The sequence below is a fragment of the Suncus etruscus genome, chromosome 17 (assembly GCF_024139225.1).
Source record: "Suncus etruscus isolate mSunEtr1 chromosome 17, mSunEtr1.pri.cur, whole genome shotgun sequence".
Classification (NCBI taxonomy): Eukaryota; Metazoa; Chordata; class Mammalia; order Eulipotyphla; family Soricidae; genus Suncus; species Suncus etruscus.
The window spans coordinates 63,049,749-63,067,250 of NC_064864.1; the positions used below are offsets into that span (position 1 = coordinate 63,049,749).

The 17,502-nt window shown below is 50.6% G+C and overlaps 1 protein-coding gene across 3 annotated transcripts in view; it reads right to left on the minus strand.

Annotated features, from left to right (window-relative positions):
• HSPA12A (heat shock protein family A (Hsp70) member 12A) overlaps positions 1-17,502 on the minus strand; it is a 115,219-nt gene that overhangs the window by 30,177 nt on the left and 67,540 nt on the right. The window contains exon 1 of one of the 3 annotated variants that reach the window (XM_049764445.1): positions 16,451-16,550. The exons of the other annotated variants lie outside the window; for them this stretch is intronic. Coding sequence (XP_049620402.1) covers positions 16,451-16,493 — 43 coding nt within the window. The 5' untranslated portion in view covers positions 16,494-16,550. Of the gene's footprint in view, positions 1-16,450; positions 16,551-17,502 lie in introns of those variants that run through there. 3 annotated transcript variants of the gene reach the window in all.

Below are 17,502 nucleotides of genomic sequence, written 5' to 3' on the forward strand. Positions count from 1 at the left end.
ATTAACTGCACTGCCCCAGGGGCACAGTAACTGTACTACATGGATTTTCCCTCACAGAAATGAGTGTCCTGGTCCATCAAAGGCTTGTTCCAGAATGTTCCTAGCAGGTTTTATTTTATTTTTTCATAGCCATCCCAAACTGGAACTAACCTAAATATCCCCTGACTGGAGAATGACTAAGTGAAAAGTCTGGTACAGCCACACAATGAATTACAAAGCAGTCATGGCCGGAGAGATAGCACAGCGGTAGGGCATTTGCCTTGTATGTGGCCGGACGGGGAGGGACCCAGTTCAATTTCTGGCATCCCCATATGGTCCCTCAGCCTGCCAGGGGCTATTTCTGAGTGCAGAGACAGGAGTAACCTCTGAGCGCTGCTGGGTGTGGCCCCCAAACTAATTAATCGATAAATTAATAGTTTAAAAATATTACAAATAGGCAACAAAGGGGCCAGAGTGGTGGCGCTAGAGGTAAGGCATCTGCCTTACAAGCACTAGCCTAGGACAGACCTTGGTTTCAATCCCCCGATGTCCTATATGGTCTCCCCAAGCCAGGAGCGATTTCTGAGTGCATAGCTAGGAGTAATCCCTGAGCATCAACGGGTGTGGCCCAGAAACAAAAACAAAATAGGCAACAAAGAGGGGACAAAACAGCAATAGCAGAGTCCACAACGTGAATGTATGAGCCCAGCATGCGTTGGGCATAGATGTAGATGTCACAGTCTATTTCTGTGATGAGGCTCACGCCAAACTCCTGAACAGGTACCAGCCTGAAGATGGCCCACAGGGCCAGAACACAGGCTTTTCACAAAGGAGGCCCAAATACCATCCCCAGCACTGCCTTGTCCCCTGAACACTGCCGCGCGTGTAGTATATGAAAAAGTTTCCATAAGATTATTCTTGGAATTGTTGTATATAAAAATATTTCCTTAGGATTGTTCTGTGACTATTGCCCCACCTAGCCCTTCCAGGTGGGGGCGCTGTGGAGTTGGCAATAAATAGCTTGATGGACAGGGGAGAGGGGTCCTTTTGCGAAAGCTGTTTGCAGGCTGCAAGAGGATTCTTTCGCTCTCTCTCTCTTTGTCCAATCTTTTACACCCTATCCTTCTTGTCTATGTGGATTATTTGCTGCGGATAAATATTACCAAGTTTCTCCCCTTTCGGGGGCTGTTCTTGGATTCACAAATACCCAACAAAGGATTTAACAGCACAGATACATTACAACACGGGACCCTCACCTCACTCAGGCACTACTGCCAGGTGGACCAAGTTAAAAAAAAAAAAAAAGTGAATCTAAGGCTAAAAATGTCCAAGCACTGGCCACCTCATGAGACTCTGGTAAAAGAAAATAACATTCATGAGTAGAAACATGGCCTATCTCTGCCCGATGGGATGTATCGGGCCCATTTTGCTGCTGTAACAAATGACAACAAATGAAATCATGATCTACTGACCTGAATCCAGAAACATTCATTCCCTCACAGTTGTGGAGGTGAGAATTAAAAATGACCTCAGCAGTGAGATTAAGGTGTCAGAAAGTCATTGCCCCTTCCAAAGGGGACAGGTAAACCCTAAGCCCCACCCTGCTGTCTTCTGAGGTTACTACTGACCTTCTCCATGGTCACAGCTAGCAGCAGAGCCTCTTTTCACCTCACTGAGAGGGACCCTCTGGCTTCCTTCCTCAGACCAACAAGGATCTTGGGGTTCCCTGGGGACTCAGATGCCCTCCCCTTTGTCAAATACCTTCATATAAGCCCTTCAGCAAAGTCCTTTTCTCCAAAAAAATGTGGCACAATAGGAATGCTCTGGGGCTACAAAGGTGCATGGGCACCTTTGAAGGATCCCCAGTCCTCCTTTCACACACATACAGAGGACATCCTTGAGGATGGGGAGATGATGGGTCTGAAGTGCTGCTTCCCATGCAGGAGCCAGGGCTAATTTTCCAACATTTCACTGCCCCTCTGGCAGGAGCAGTCTCTGCATGGCTGGAATAACCCTCAGTACTGCTCATTATGTCCCCAGAAAACAGACCAATAAGTGTGACAGTGTAAATAATGCTTGTACTATCATCAAGTGCAAAGGTCCAGTCCCGTCAGTCACCTGGCTGGTTGGCAACTTCTCTTGACCCTTCACACCCACCTGTACCCTCTCCCTGACAGACAGAAGATAAGAGTGAGGAGGGAAATGCTCCAGGAAACCCAACTCTGAGGATACCCCCCAAGTCCAGGCTCTTCCTGTTCCCCAAGACACCAGGCTCTTGTGCAACAGGTGCTGATGGTGGCACTAAGAGGAGATATTTCTTTTCAATGCCCACTGTAAGAAAGACAAGGCTGGGTCCAGTTCATACAGCAGTTAGAACCCATGTTTGGGGCCCAGACTGGCTCCAGCACACATGACCCCCTGAGCATCAACCAGTGCACCCCTTGAGGTCTCTGAACACTATTGGGGTGGCCTGGTTGTACTCAACATCCTCGGGCCCTTGCACTGAGCCAAGAGCTTGGCTGACTGAGAATCCTCAGTGGGGACCCCAAATGTTAGGTCACACCCAAAACAAAGGCATCCCCCAAACTTCCTCTTTCCTTTTCACCTATTTCTTTGATATGTAAAAGTCCACCTGGATCTCACTGGGCCTTCCCTTTCCTGGTGAATTTGTACTGATTTAATAAAAAAAAAAAAAAAAGGTCAGTTTGGCTTGGTGAGCAGAGAGGCCATGATGTGAGAAGCCACTGAGTCCATAGGTCTCTCCTGACTGGCTTGGTTTACTAATTCTTCACAGCTACCCTTCTTCAGACAGTCCTCCTGGGTATAGAAATATGGTGCATGGGAGTAATTTCACAACATGAGGTGATTTTAGAGCCAATTTCTTGAGCACCACTTGGACGTCACCCCCCATCTTCCCCATACACCAAAGAAAGTTGAGCTATGACAGGGACAAGCCAAGAAATCTTGAGGGAGAACCAGGAGAAATAACAGGGTCATCACCAGCATTGCCTTATTCTCTCCAGGGACCATGAGTGCCAATAGGTGAAACTTTGGTTTGAAGGGCTCCCACTACTTATTACCAACACCAAAGAACCACAGGGTTCCTTATCGAGTTGGTGAGCAGAAAGCAAAGCTATGTCTGGGACAGGGACCCCACAAATATCTGAGGGAGTCCACAAGGCAGCTGGAGTGAGGCTGAAATGAAATGAGGAAACCCCACTCCTATAGCCAGACACACCCCAAAAAGAAAATAGCTGCCCCCTGCCTATGGGCCATTCCACTGAAGCCCAGTGGAGGGTCCCCCAGGTGCACCCCAGTATCTAGCATTGTGGCCCCTGGTGTCTGGGTTCAAGCAGGGCTCTGCATTGTCATCCACAACAGAGTGGGCCCCAGACAGACTCATAGTGCTTTGCTTCCCAAGCATTTAGTGTAGTAGGGTTGGGGGTTCTGGGGGTATTTTCCTGTTACAGAGGACACGGTGTATCACATTGTCTGGACAGGGATGCTGGAAGACACAACAGTGGGACCAGAATCCTCGGGTCCCCCAGTGCTCGCTCCCTGGGTCTGAAGAAGGAGCTGAACCCTGGTCAGGGTCTGTAAAGAGTGGAAGAGACCCCAGTTTGCAAGGCTAGACTTGGGGTATCCAGTGCTCCTCTGGTTTCCACCACCTCCCTGCTGACCTCCCAGGAGTTAACAGGAGGTGCCAGGACACGCTGGGCTGGCTGTTTCTGCCTCTTACCCTTTGGGTTCTATTTCCATGAATTTAAGATATTTGTCCTGGGAATCAGCTGTCCCCTCACACTAGCACCTGCCCAAGCTGTGTGGCCATGCACCCTCACTTCCACTGGCCTCGATGAGTGCCCTGAGCCTGCCACGGCACCTGTCCTGCCCAGGTAGGGTCTTACTTCCCTCACCGGGTACCTGTGTTCCACCACCTGGCAGTGAGGCCTCAGAGCCATGCCAGAGTTACCCTGAGCCCGACACATGTCCCCATCTCATGATACTCACAGAAGGCTCTATCCCACTGATATTCAGGGAGGGCTCAGGACCTGACCCTGGTCTCAGAGCAAGAGCTGCACCATCTGGGCAAAGCAGTGACCACTACCCTGCCCCCGAGCTCAACAGATAAAATGCACCTTCCAGGCTGGCTTCTGGCTTCAACACTCAGCACCCCTTGAGTTCTTAGATGACCCTCTCTCTGCAGCTGTCCTCTGTGCCAACAGTCAGCCCAACACATGTGGCACTGTGCTTGGGCCCCACTGAACCTGGAGGCGAGGGGCTCTGTCTGCCTCCCCGTCACGGCCAAGGATGTTTCAATCACTGATTCAGTGTTGTCCAAATTAGGTGATAACTTTCCCCCTAAAAGCAGGAATTGAATGATGTAGAAGGAGCTGCAGATGTATGTGGGGGCACATTCTGTTATTTGGGGCACACTGGGATATTTGGCAGGGCTCAGGGCTTACTCTTGGCTTTGTTCTCAGGGGGCATTCCTGGCAGGGTTCAAGGACCCTACACAGTGCAGGGGCTCAAACCTTGTCTTACAAGACAAACACTGTAACCCCTGCACTATGTCTCCAGCCCCAAGGATCCTTTCTGTTTCTTTACAAAGGAAGATTTCCACTGAGCAATTTTGCTTCTGAAAAGGGGGCTGTACACCAAGTCAGCTGGGGCACCTCTGGTCTAGGAACCCTTTATAGAGTTTTGCAAATCCAGGAATAAGCCTGGAGCTGACAGTGTGCAGGAGGAAACATAAGTTCCCTCCCACCAGAGAGATTTGGGTGTTCCAGAAAGGCAGAGGCTGAGAAGGTCATCCTGAAATGCAGCTTCCTCATGGAAATCAGTTCACAAATTCTCTCAGAGGCTGGACCCAGCTTGTGAGCAGACACAAGGGAAGGGGGTGGGGGGAGCAGAGCTAGGGCTGGGATGGAAGCCTCCAGGACAGGCGTCCCTAGCCACACACACCCTGTGACTCACCCTGGGCGGCCACGGTTACACTGGGCTTGCTTTTTGGGTCTGGTGTTTATGTTTTGGGCTTTTTGTTGTTGCAGTGATTTTTTTGTTTTGTTTTGGTTTGGTTTGGTTTGGCTTGGTTTGGTTTCTGTGCCACATCCAGCAGCACTCAGGTGTCACTCCTGGCTCCTGTCACTCCTGGGAGCTGAGGGAATCAAACCCGGGTCGACCATGTGCAAAGCAAGCACCCTCTCCACTGTGTAATCACTCTGGTCCTTGGGTTTATTTGCAGCTTATTTCTGCTTTGTTGCTTTAATATAAAAAGAGGCTGCTCCTTCCTGAACCAGACTTTACCCACACTAAGAATTCTGAGGAGGACCCCAGTTGTGTCCTTCAGCCTGTCTGAGATCTGTCTGAGGTTTTCCTCTGCAGGGAGGCAGGCCGCAGTCTCAGAAACCTGCTTTTGTGCTCTCACTCAGGGCTTTGATGCAGAAACTAAATAATTTAACCTTGAACTCTGACGTTTCGATTATTTCAACCTAAATTCCTTCCTGCTGTTGTCTTTCCTCCAGAACCTCAGGCTTTGTGCCAGTTGCATCAGGGACCTCCTGGGAGAGTAATCAGGAAAGCCTAGGAGTGTGGGGTCAGGAAAGAATCAAAGCCCATAACTGCCCACCAGTCCTGATGGGATGAATTACCTGACCCAAGGCAGATGTGCCAGAGATGCCTCTAGCCACTATCTTTGTTCCTCCCTTGGTCACTCTGCTTCCCTTCAACTACCTCATTCTCTCCCTGTGCCTGCACAGACACTCATGTATAAGTCTGAATTCATTCTCTCTTCATGCCTTAATCTGTGAATTCATTCTCCCTTCATGCCTATGTCTATGAATTCATTCTCTCTTCATGCCAACATCTGTAAATTCATTCTCTTCCTCATGCTTATGCCCCTGCATTCAATCTTTGCCCCTCTCACACTCTCCCAGTAGACTGTCCCCACACCCCTTAGGAGCGAATCCCTCTCCTGAAAAACTTGGTGCCTGGGCCTAGGATATTTTCTCACAGTTTTTCTAGGAGTGCATCTGAAGTTTTAAGATCCCAGCAGATGCTGCTACCCCAGTGCCTTGTATAAGACCACGATCCATGCTAGCATCCCAGTCCAGACTGGGAGACTCTAGAGGACAGCATTGCCCCAACTCACTAAGTGCTATGGGTTGATTTAAAAAAACCCTCTTGGGGCTGGAGCGGTGGTGCAAGTGGTAAGCCTTGCCCACACTAGCCTAGGATGGACCTTGATTCAATTCCCTGGCATTTCTGAGCACATAGCCAGGAGTAACCAGAACGTCACCGGGTGTGGCCCAAAAACAACAACGGCAACAAAAAAGTCCCTCTCAACACCTCACTAATTTCATTTTCCCAACGCCTCACTCCCCCAACTCCCCCCTGAGTTCAAGCTGACAGTGCTGTCAGGATTTTATACTGCCAAACTCAGACATGAAAACCTCTCTAATGAAATCTATGCTCTGTAAGTCAATTAATTTAAAACTTTATTAAGAAGTCCATTTGTTCCAATGAAGAGGAAAAGGGATGACTTTTTTTTATCTAATGCTATTAAGAAACAAATGTTTTGAACAGTAGTAGGAAGGATAGGCATCTAATTGTTTTTTCTTTTATTGTTTTGTTCCGTTTTGTTTTAGGGTTACATGCAAGGGTTACTATTAACTTTACATTCAGGGATCCCTCCTGGCAGGCTTCGGGACCATATGGGATGATGGGGTCATGTGTAAGTTAAGAATCCAACTTACTGTACTATCTTTCCAGACCCCTGATTTTTTTTTCTGATCTTGAAAGAAAAAACTTTCTTTCTCTCTGAGGAGTATGATATTATCGATTGACTTGTTATACATAAACTTGATCCTATTTGGGTTTGTGTCTTTAAATCCAATTTTATTATATATATTTAAATCATAAATGGATGGTAAATGTATTTTCTGCCTCTCTGGGTATGATTCTATGATTTTTATGTTTCTTTTTGTTGATATGACTTATTACCTAGACTAGTTTTTGTTTTAAATATCTTTTTATCCATGGGATAAAACACCCTTGGTCTTCGTAGGCCATTTTTTCATGTATTACTGGATTTTTTATTTGTTAAGATTTGCATAAATGTTCGTCAAACATGCTGGTCAACAATTTACCTTTCTGTCTGTGATTTTGGGTTATCTTTGGCTTTTTAATCAGTGCAATGTCAACTTTACAAATTATGTACTGAGAATCATTCCGAGAGAGAGAGAGAGAGAGAGAGAGAGAGAGAGAGAGAGAGAGAGAGAGAGAGAGAGAGAGAGAGAAGCATTACCTCCACATCTGAGTAAAGAAATGGCTTATATTAACAGTAAGTACTGGTGAGGGTGTTCAGAACTAGGACCTTTCAAACACCAAGGTGGGACTAAAATCTGACACCACATCATCACAACAGACACAATGTTGGAAGGGGGGGAAGTGGGGTAAGCACATGGCCAGTGGAAATGGGGTACTCTAAGGTTTTGTTGGGTACAGCAGGCAAGTGGGCTGGGGCAGCCAACCTAGACTGGGAGCCTGGCTTTGCCGAGTGTTTGGGGCAAAATCTCCCTCCTGGACATCAGCTGATTCATTTTCCCATGAGTAAAGGAGCTGGTAGATGCTGGCACCCCCCAGCTGTAGAGAGCCCCTCTATACTCTGTGTCTTTCCTATCACTTAGAAAAAAGGCTCCAGATTCACTAAGTGACAAACACTGCCTTATCCACTCCACTGGAAAAGGTTGAAAAGGGAAGGAAGGGGAAGAAGAGATCAGAGGAACTTAAGCTTTGGACCCCACTGAAACCTGAAGGATAAGCAAAGTGAGGTCAGCCAGAGGTCAGGGTCAGTGGTGGAGTCAGGCCCTACCTCCCACCCCTGGCTCAGGGGAACCAGGAACCTGTTTCTGGTGAACCACAACCATGGGCCCTTTTTATCAGCAGGTCAGGAAAAATCCACTTCCCTGGGAGATCCCAGGGAGCACAACAGGCTGGTGACAACAGGGCCGAATTTGCTGATCATCCTCTCTTCCCAGCCTCGGCTTTCTGGCAGACATGCCGCAACCAGGAGACAAAAGCACTCCCATGCTCTACTCAGCACCTGGGAAGGCCAGCTGCCTCAACATTAGTAACAGGCTCAGAAGTGAGGTGGGGGCAGGGGTGAGGTACCCGGGGTTCCCCCCTGCCTCCTCAGACCTGCTGTCATGGACTTGGGGCTGACATCATCCCTGCAAAGAGAAAGTGAGTGATTTTCTCTAATGCAGCATTTTCCTAAAAATCTTCACCTTAGCCCACGTAAGTGGAAGAATTCCTGGGGAAGTGGGACTGGCACCTTTCAGGCCATACTAGGGAGCACTGAGCTGAGCCTCCTGCCCCAAATAGCATCCCAGGCCAGATGGAAAGTCACGGTTGTGCTCCCATCCAAGTGAAGGTTTCAGGCTGCTCCATCCAGACTGAAAGTCTTCCTAGAGCATCAGTGGCACCACTGTCCTCTCCAGAGAGCGATGCCTTCCAGCACCTTCCCCAGCATTTAGCACCCCAGAGCCTAAGAGATTAGGTAAGATACTAAAGCAGCTAGGGCCTGAAGGAATGAAAAATGTGTCTCCAGCATTGAAGTTTGCTTTGTATTCTTCACTTTTTTACCTATTGCCCTTTAGTCATAGAAAGCAAGATCTGGACTTACAAAGCATAAACAGCCCTCAAATAGCAGGATCTCTCAGGACCCATCCAGGAATGATTAAAATGGTGAGGGCTCGGGAACAGTAGGACAGGTAGGGCACTTGCCTTACCTTCTACCAGCTATATTATTGCTGATGTAGATTAGGTCCTTGGCACCCCTTATGGCATGCTACCAGGAGTGTTCTCAGATCACAGAGCCAAATATAAGCCTTGAGCACACTGGGTATGTCCCCAAAACAAACAAAAAAGTTGATGGTGACCACCTACCCACCCATACCACCAAGAGGAGTGGATGAAGAACACATGAAAGAAATATCTTCCAATGTTCAAAGGGCTCTAACCAAGAACAAAGGCTTTGCAGTAAGTACATATACCTAAGGTTAAGAAGAGTCCAGTTAAATCTGCCTGTGCTCTAACTCCTGGAACCTCTGATTATGTTTCCTTATATGCAATAGGGAGTTTGCGTATGTAATTAAAGATGGGGGTGAAGAGCCTAGAGGATCAGAAAGTGCCTTCTATGAAGTTCTTTCCAAGGAGGGCAGAGTCAGAGAGAAGACATGACAATAGAAATGGGCAAAAGCTGGAGGGAGGGGCCACAAGCCAAGGATTGCATGGGCCCTCAAAAAAGTAGAAAAGAAAAAATTGCCTTCTCCCTTAGAATAAAGTTCCCAGAAGGAATAGCGCTCTGACAAAATGTGTATTTCAACCCAGTGAGCTCCATGTTGGACTGATTTCCAGCCTCCATGGTTGTAAGACAATAAATGTGTGCTATTGTAAATCACTGCATGTGTGGTCACTGTTACCATGGCAATGGGACACTGAAACGCTGGAGATTCCTCCTGTCTACAGGAACATCATTTAGGACTATCATTCCTAATAACACCAACTCATGTCTGCTTTATGGCTGGTGATTTACTGGTGACAAATTCAATTAATCCTCAGAAAAACTCTTTGAAGAAAACACCTTCAAAATCCATGGTTTATAGGAACTAGAGAGATCATTAAGGTGCCAGTCTTGGATGAAGACAGCCTAGTTCTACCCTTGGTATCCAAAGCAACTACCAGGAATAATCCTTAAGCCAGAGAACCAGGAGTAGGCCCAGAGCCCTGAAGGGCGTAACCTCAACCACTGCCCCAACAAATAAAAAATTAAAATTAAAAAATTCATAGCTCATAGAAGAGAAAATTATCTTTTAGAGGTCAGGTATGTTGCAAAATGAGCAGGCAGGGGAATAAGCTCCAGATCCAACATTGAACCATCCTATGTCCCAACTCGAACCCACAAGGAGAACTGCTGAGTCACAGGCCCTTATGCAGCAGTCTAGGGGAACAGACTGACAAGTATTAGCTCCTGACAAGCATTTTCTCATTTCCCAATGCACCCAAGAGAGACAAAATGGTCCATCCCTCAGTCTCCACTTCAAAAGAAACTTAGGCAGGGCACTGTGACACCCAAAACCAGAGCCCAAAACTGGGGCTTAAACACAACTCCAAGAGGCCCAGGCAGTTAAGAGGTGAACAGAACTACCCTGAATTGTTGATATACCATACCAGTGTTTCACAATCAGGGCCATATGGCCCCACTATGGGCTCCAGGATATTTTAAGAGGCCACAGGTAAAAACCACATACATTGAGGACACCCAGGGTGCCAGTCAGTAGGACACAGGTGGACCTACAGGAAGGAAACCAGGTCAGGACTGGGTTGCAATCAGAAAAAGGCTGAGAAACCCTGGTCTCCATAACCACACAGGTGTCTTCCAATCAGGGTGTTTGAAAGTGAAGGGAGCAGCCATTGATCATTTCCTGGAACAGAGGCATAAACCAGATCAAGAACCCCCTTTGTGATTCAGGAGGCTGAAATCAGGTCTATATTCCTGTCTCTGCCTCTCACACAGGGACACCTGCAGAGGGCAAGCCACAGTTAGGGCTGGCAGAAAAGAGGGTGGCTTTAGCAGCAGCTTAGAGCAGCCACAGAGCTCCAGTCTCGGGTCTCAGCACAGCCATGGTCAACAGTCCCTGGAGAGGGTTAGGGGATGCAGAGAAACCTTGAACCCCAACTGGCTATCCCAGTCACCAATCCCTACTGGATCTCCTACAGGAGCTCAGTGGGAAGAGTGAGTGGAAGCCTTTCAGGGACAGAGAAGAAATGTTTGCAAAGCTCTGGGCCTGCTGGAAGAGCAGCCCATGATCAGAGGTGCCGGCTGGGGTGCCCCTCTGCAGTGGTGGGATCTAAGCCCAGCCTGGTTAATACTCTCTCTGAGCACCCAAAATCAGGACTCATGGTCACAGAAAACAGCAAAACCTGGCCCAGAGCTCTTCTGTGTAGCCTCTGATCAGCCCATCTTGGACAAATGAGACAAATGAGGTATAAAGGGCATCCCATCTAGTCTCCAGGAGTAATTCCTGAGTGCAAAGCAAAGAATAAACCCCGAAAATAGCCAGATATGGCCCCCAAAAGTAAAAATAAAGTTCAAGTCTCAAAGTTACCTTCTTGCATCCCCAAAATGAAATACCCAAGACTAATAATTGGTTTGTTTTGATCTGGGGGCCATACCCAATGGTGCTCAGGGTTTCCCCTCTATATGTCCTAGCTCCATGCTCAGGGGTCACTCCCCTCAGGGGTTACTTCTGAGGATAGAACTAGAGTCAGTCCTGTGCAAGGAAAGTACCTGAACCCCTCGCCTTTTGCCATACAAGCAGATGCCCTTTGCTGTACAAGCAATGCAGCCTGGATGGGCAGTGGCTGAGGAGGTGGAGCTGACCACATTTCTGAGCAGTGCCTGTATTTCTTGGCTGGCTCCCGGCTCCCTTCCTTCTCCCACCACCCCTGCCCTGCTTCTCTGGCAAGGCACAGTGCCCACATATGCCCGCGGGGGAAGACCCTCTCTCCCTGCCACATGCTACTCATTCACTCCAGGCCCATTTCCTCCCTGCCACCCTCATTATGCAGAGAGGCAATAAAGACGCTTTCTCCCTTCCCAAAGAGCCCTATTTATGCCACCAGAGAGTACCTCGCCCCCACAAGATTGAGTCGTCACTCAGAACCTCCTTGGAATCCAAGTTGCATCTCTTTGAAAATTGGATGAGTCCTACCCGCCACCCACACCAGTTGCCACCCGCTTCTGGAGCATCATGTTTGGAGAAGCACCTCTCCGGGGCAGGGTGGGCAATGTGTGGGAGCCATGCCCATGGCTAGGAGCCTCGTAAAGGCTGCTAATCACATGCACTCCCCTATAGGCCCCTTAGAGTGTGTTCAATAAAGACTAAGGGGGGGGGGGGGAGTTCTGCAGTGTCCATGCTGAGACAGAGAATGTGCTGAGAGGGCAGGAGGTACAGGCTCCCCAGCCGGCATCCACAGAATTTGAGGATACAGGATTTGAAGGATGCACCTCTCAAGGCACCCCCTAGTCCCAAAACTGGCAAGATGGTTTAAGAACAACTGTACCCTCATGGGGCTAGTAAGGCATCCATGGGCTTATCCATGCACCTTCAGAATCACCCAGTGAGCACCTGTTGGGCTGACCTGTTGGTTTGTCAGGGGCAGCAAATCCAGGCAGGCTTCCTGAGAAGTCAGACCAGAGCAGAGTTTTGCAGGTTGAGTAGGAGTGCCAGAGGGAGAAGATGTTCCAGGCAGCAGGAACCATATAAGGGTCGAAGGAGATCAGAAGTTTCTGGGGGAAATTGAGACCCAGCCTTGGGAGCATGTCCAAGGTGTGCAAAGACTGTGGAGGCAGAGGACTCAGTTGAAGAATCATGGGACCATGCCATGATCAATAACATCCAGGGTCACTTGATTTAGTTTAGTTTTGTTCTTCTGTCTCATCTGGGAACCTCATCCAGAGCCCTCAACTTCCCTTTAAATGTCTGTGGCTGCAGGGTAGCGAACAGCCACCTTCTATTCAGCCTGAACCCAGTTCAACTTACACATGCTCCATGATACACCTGACACATGTACAACTTGAGCATCCTAAGGAACCCTTTACTTAGTCCCTTTCCATCTGGACTGCTCTGGCCTGGCAGCTTTCCACCCAGTGATTTGGGCGTCAATAAGGCCCCTCTTATACAAGCACCCATTCAATAACAAAAAGGGATCTGATCAGGGGTTGGGTAGGGTACTGCCAATTGGAATTTAGTCCCCAGCACTATACATGATCCCCTCAAATATCGCCAAGAGGAATGCCTGAGCTAAGAGCTGGAATAGTGCCAGGTATGGCCCACAAAACAACAGCCACTACGAAGGAAGAGAATCTGGGCAAGGGGAAAGAATCCAGTGTAGACTTACAGCCCTTAGGATGGGCTTGGATGGTGGTGGACGCATGGAGGGACTTTTCTCTGCCATCCCAGGCCACATGGCTCTGCAATCCCCTTCAGCCAGTGGGTATCTGGGTCCAGAAAAACAGCGGGTAGAAATCTCACTCACGGGCCCAGAGAGATAGCACAGCAGCATTTGCCTTGCAAGCAGCCAATCCAGGACCAAAGGTGGTTGGTTCGAATCCAGGTGTCCCATATGGTCCCCCGTGCCTGCCAGGAGCTATTTCTGAGCAGACAGCCAGGAGTAACCCCTGAGCACCACAGGGTGTGACCCAAAAAACAAAAACAAAACAAAACAAAAAAAGAAATCTCACTCACAAGCAGGCGTCAGGAAGTATCAGCTTTATTCATTCCCTATCCACCTCATGTGTGGTCTATCTTAACCATTTACGCATGCTATCCTTAGCTTGCTCTGCATCTTAACCTTTTCAGTTCATGTCTCCTCCTGTTACCTCTCCAGGCTGGCAAAGTCCTTAATTCTTTGGTCAAAGGGTCTTTCAGGTAGTTACACATAAATCTGGGGTGGAGGCAGATGTCCCAGATGTCAACATAAACAAACACCATGACACCTGTCAATGTCTGAAATGTTTCTTTATATGATGATGGTTGGTGAAGATGGTAAGAAGCCCATCACCAAAGCCCAGTGCCTCTAGCAGTCCCCCAATTCCAGGCAAAATATCCTTCCTGCTGTTCCACTCCTTGAGCCCCCATCCTAAAGGAAATAAGGGGAGTCCACTGCCTGACTGTGACTCTCACCACAGGAGTATCGCAGCCAGAGCTACTTTGACCATTCAGCTCATCTCAGTCTCCCAGGAATTCAGGTCATTCAGTTCTTGGGGCTGGGGCTGGGGACAAGATTGTAGAGTCACTTCACCCTTCACTGTCTAGAACTTCAGATGCTAAAAGGAGGCCCTTCATTCAGACCCTGAAGAGGATCTTGGGGAATGTCCTGCTAAGGGAATCTGCCAGAAAACAGATGATTCAGAACCAACGAATTAGAAATGAAACTTCCACACTTAACACCAACATGATTGGGGGAAGGTTTGGTGGCAGCCCCACCACTTTGGGATGCACTCAAACTACTGGGAGGTTCCCACAGGTGCCACACACAAAGGCTTCCCGTGCCCTCATTCTTTTATCTTAAGAGTAGCAGTCTCCTGAAGAATCACCATTTATGTCTCCTAAGAAATGACAACCACCAAACTCCCCTAAGGGGGCGGAACAAAATCCAATGGCTGAATCCAAACCCACATCTCCTCCACATGTGACCTTGGAGAGGTCATGGGGCCTAGGAAGTAATTTCTTAGCCCTGAAAAGGGAACGCCGATACCAAGTTTGGTAAGTGACTTCAAAGCACAAAAGCATGTATGTTCACTGCACAGAATAAGCAGTGGGGGAACCTGGGAAAGAGAAGTGTGAGTAGCTTTATTCCTATAAGATACTATTAATATCCGCCTTTTCATAGACTATGGGGGAGCCCAGGAGAAATGGTGAGGAGCATGGGACCACCTGCTCCTTGTCCTGTCCCCACCCATGTGCCTGGCACTCTCCCCAGCTGCCTTGAGCTGCAAATACTGGGGAGTAAAGATACACAGACAGCAGGCACGCTCCAGAACAGTCCCAGGCAAACAGCGCCAGGTGGTAAAGCAATCCCAGCTTGCGAGTCCCTTATCCTGAGTGAGGAGCATGCCAGCCTGCAGAGAAAGTGTGTGTGTGTGTGTGTGTGTGTGTGTGTGTGTGTGTGTGTGTGTGTGTGTTTTGTACTGGGCACGTATCCTATATTGTAATCTTATATTGCAAAACCAAATGTGGAGGGGGAGGCACTGCCTAGCTAGCCTTTCTAAACTTTATTTATTGATTAATTATTGGTTTCTGGGCCACACCCAGTGGCGCTTAAGGGTTACTCCTGATTCTGCACTCAGAAATCACCCGTGGCAGGTCGGGGCCCACATGGGATCCTGGACCTTGAACTGGGTCCCTCCAAATAGGCTGCACTCAAGGCAAACGCCCTACTGCTGTCCAGCTAGCCTTTCTAAACGAGCAAACCTCACAGCCAGCCTTGCTTTTGAGATCCCATCCCCTCAATTATTCTCCAGTTTCTCCTGCAGGAGAAGCAAACACAAAACAAAATCAAAAAACAACAAAATTGGTAAACTAACTTCAGCTTTGGCGATCCTTAACAATGTGAACACTCCTTCTTTCGGACCAGCCTCCTCTTTCCATGTTAAAGAAAAAGTCCAGGATGGTCCAGGGCAGGGTTATCAGTCCCATCGCTAAGTGATAGATGTTCAGACAAAGGCAGCGGCCAGCCTCTCTGCCTGAGTTTGCCAGCTGGGAAGGACAGCAGGGAGGGTCCGATGTGGGGAGGCCCCTTTTCGGGCCATCTAGGAGCAAATCTCAGGAGGATGTCCCCCTCCCCTGGCACTTCCCCACCACTGCAGTGCCTTGCGGGAGGCACCTCCCAGATCCGCAGGAACGAACAATGGGCTGGGGAGGGGGCAGGTGAGGCACCGCAGAGGCAGAGGGCGGGGTCGCAGCTGAAGGAGGGATGCGCTGGCCAGGGACTCAGGCCTCAGTTTCCCCGTCCGTGCTCTGGGGGTCCTCGTAGAGCCGAGCGCTCCCTTTTCCAGGATGAATTTCCCACCGGTCCCTGGCGTCCCGATCTGCCCCGTGGCTCCCGGGATTTCCGCCGGCCACCATCCACTTCGCAGTCCAGTGGCTGCTCCGGCCAGGTCAGGGACGCCCGGCGCTTCCCGTGCACCCAACTTTCGCCCACTTGGGACCCACAATCCTGGCCAGCCAGCAGGTACCCGGTTCATAGCTTTGGGTCCCCAACACTGCTTCTCCTCCTCTTCTTCCTTCCATCTCTTTCTCCTCCTCCTTCTCCTCCTCCTTTGGCGCGGGCAGTCCAATCTAGCTCCTTCCCTACCTTATCCCGTCCCCCCGTTTTTTCCGAGCCCCTATAGCTCTAGGCTCAGAGAAATCGGTCCCTGCACTGCACAACACAGAAAAGACCCTCTGCATGAGGACCCTCGCCTGGGCCGGGGTCGGAGGGGACAGTCGGTGGCCGCAGTGTCTCCGCTCCCAGCCCCTAGATTCGGCGGGGATGGGCGGGGATGGGGTGCGCCGCAGTTGAGCGCCCCGCTGCAGCCCCGACAGGATCGGTGAAAGCATAGGTTGAACATCTATTTCTCCCCCCCGCACCCCACAGCCACCCACCCCCGCCTAGCTGAGTCACGGGGGTGAGCCGCGGGGGATCCCCGCACGCGCGCCCGGAATGGACTTGCGGGTGGGGCGCTTTCACCAGGACGCGCGCGCGGAGACACCACCCGCCGGGGCGACGCGTGGGCCGCAGTGTCCGCACCCCCAGCCCCGCCGGGGAGTCCCTCGCACCCGTGATCGCTCCGCTCCCCAACCCCGGGATCTCCGCCCTCCAGGACCCCGCTGTCCACTCGCCAGGCCCCGCGCGCCCGGCTCACCTCGCGGCGCCGCATCCGCACCGCCCGCCTCCCTGTCCGCCATGGTCGCGCGAGCTGGGCCTCGGGGTGCAGGTCCCGGGCCGCGTCCTGGGCGGTGCTCGGCCGGCAGTGAGCAGCGGGCAGCGGGGAGCACCGCTCTGACGCGGCCGCCGCAGCCCGCGCTCCTCCCCGCGCGCCTCCCGGGCCCGCCCCGCGCCCCGCGCCCCGCCCGCCGTCCGGTGGCTGGGGAAAGTGGGGGAGGCGGCGCCCCGGCCCGACAGCCTTCTCCTCCCTCCCACCCCGGCGCGCCCTTGCACACTTGCTGCAGCGCCCCTTGGCTGCAGGGTCCCCTCTCCCCTTTCCCGGGATCCCCACACCGCCCGCAGGAGCGGTGCGGTGGCTCTTAGGAACGCATACGGGCGGGGTCTAAAAATCCCGCAACGATCACCCCCACTCGCCCGCGGATACTCCTTCCCGCTCCAACAGTTTATTTCTCATCCCGGGGTCCCAGAGGAATAGCCCGCGCCTCCTCAGAACCCGGCGCCTTCTCCCAACTAGATCTCGGAACTGAGGGCTGGGCCGCCTGCTGGACTCCATGGCAACTGGGGGTGTGGGGGAGTGCTAAGGAGCTCATTTATGTTTGGCACCTCCACTTATGGGCTGTCCTCAGACCCTTCCTCCTTCTCCATCTGAATAAGGACATTGATCATGCAGGGCAGGGCCATAAGGATGGAGACTTCATGCCCGCTTGCTCCCTTCCACTAGTTGCACCTGTGCGGTGGACTTGGCCAGAGGCCTGACCTTGTTTGTCTTGTCTTTGAGAGTGGTGATAATGGGAGGAGGGGGTCATGGCGAAGTGATAGTACAATGCGGACGATCCTTGCGGTGCTCGTGGCCAATCTGGGTTCCATTCCTGGCATCCCATCTGGTCCCTTGAGAGATCTCTGAGTGCAGAGTCAGGAATAACCCCTGAGCTGAGTTGCCAGGTGTGGCCCCAAACCAAAAACCAAGTATCTAGTAGGGATGTAATCACCAGTACACGGGATAAAGATGCCACTTGCCTTTCCTGCATT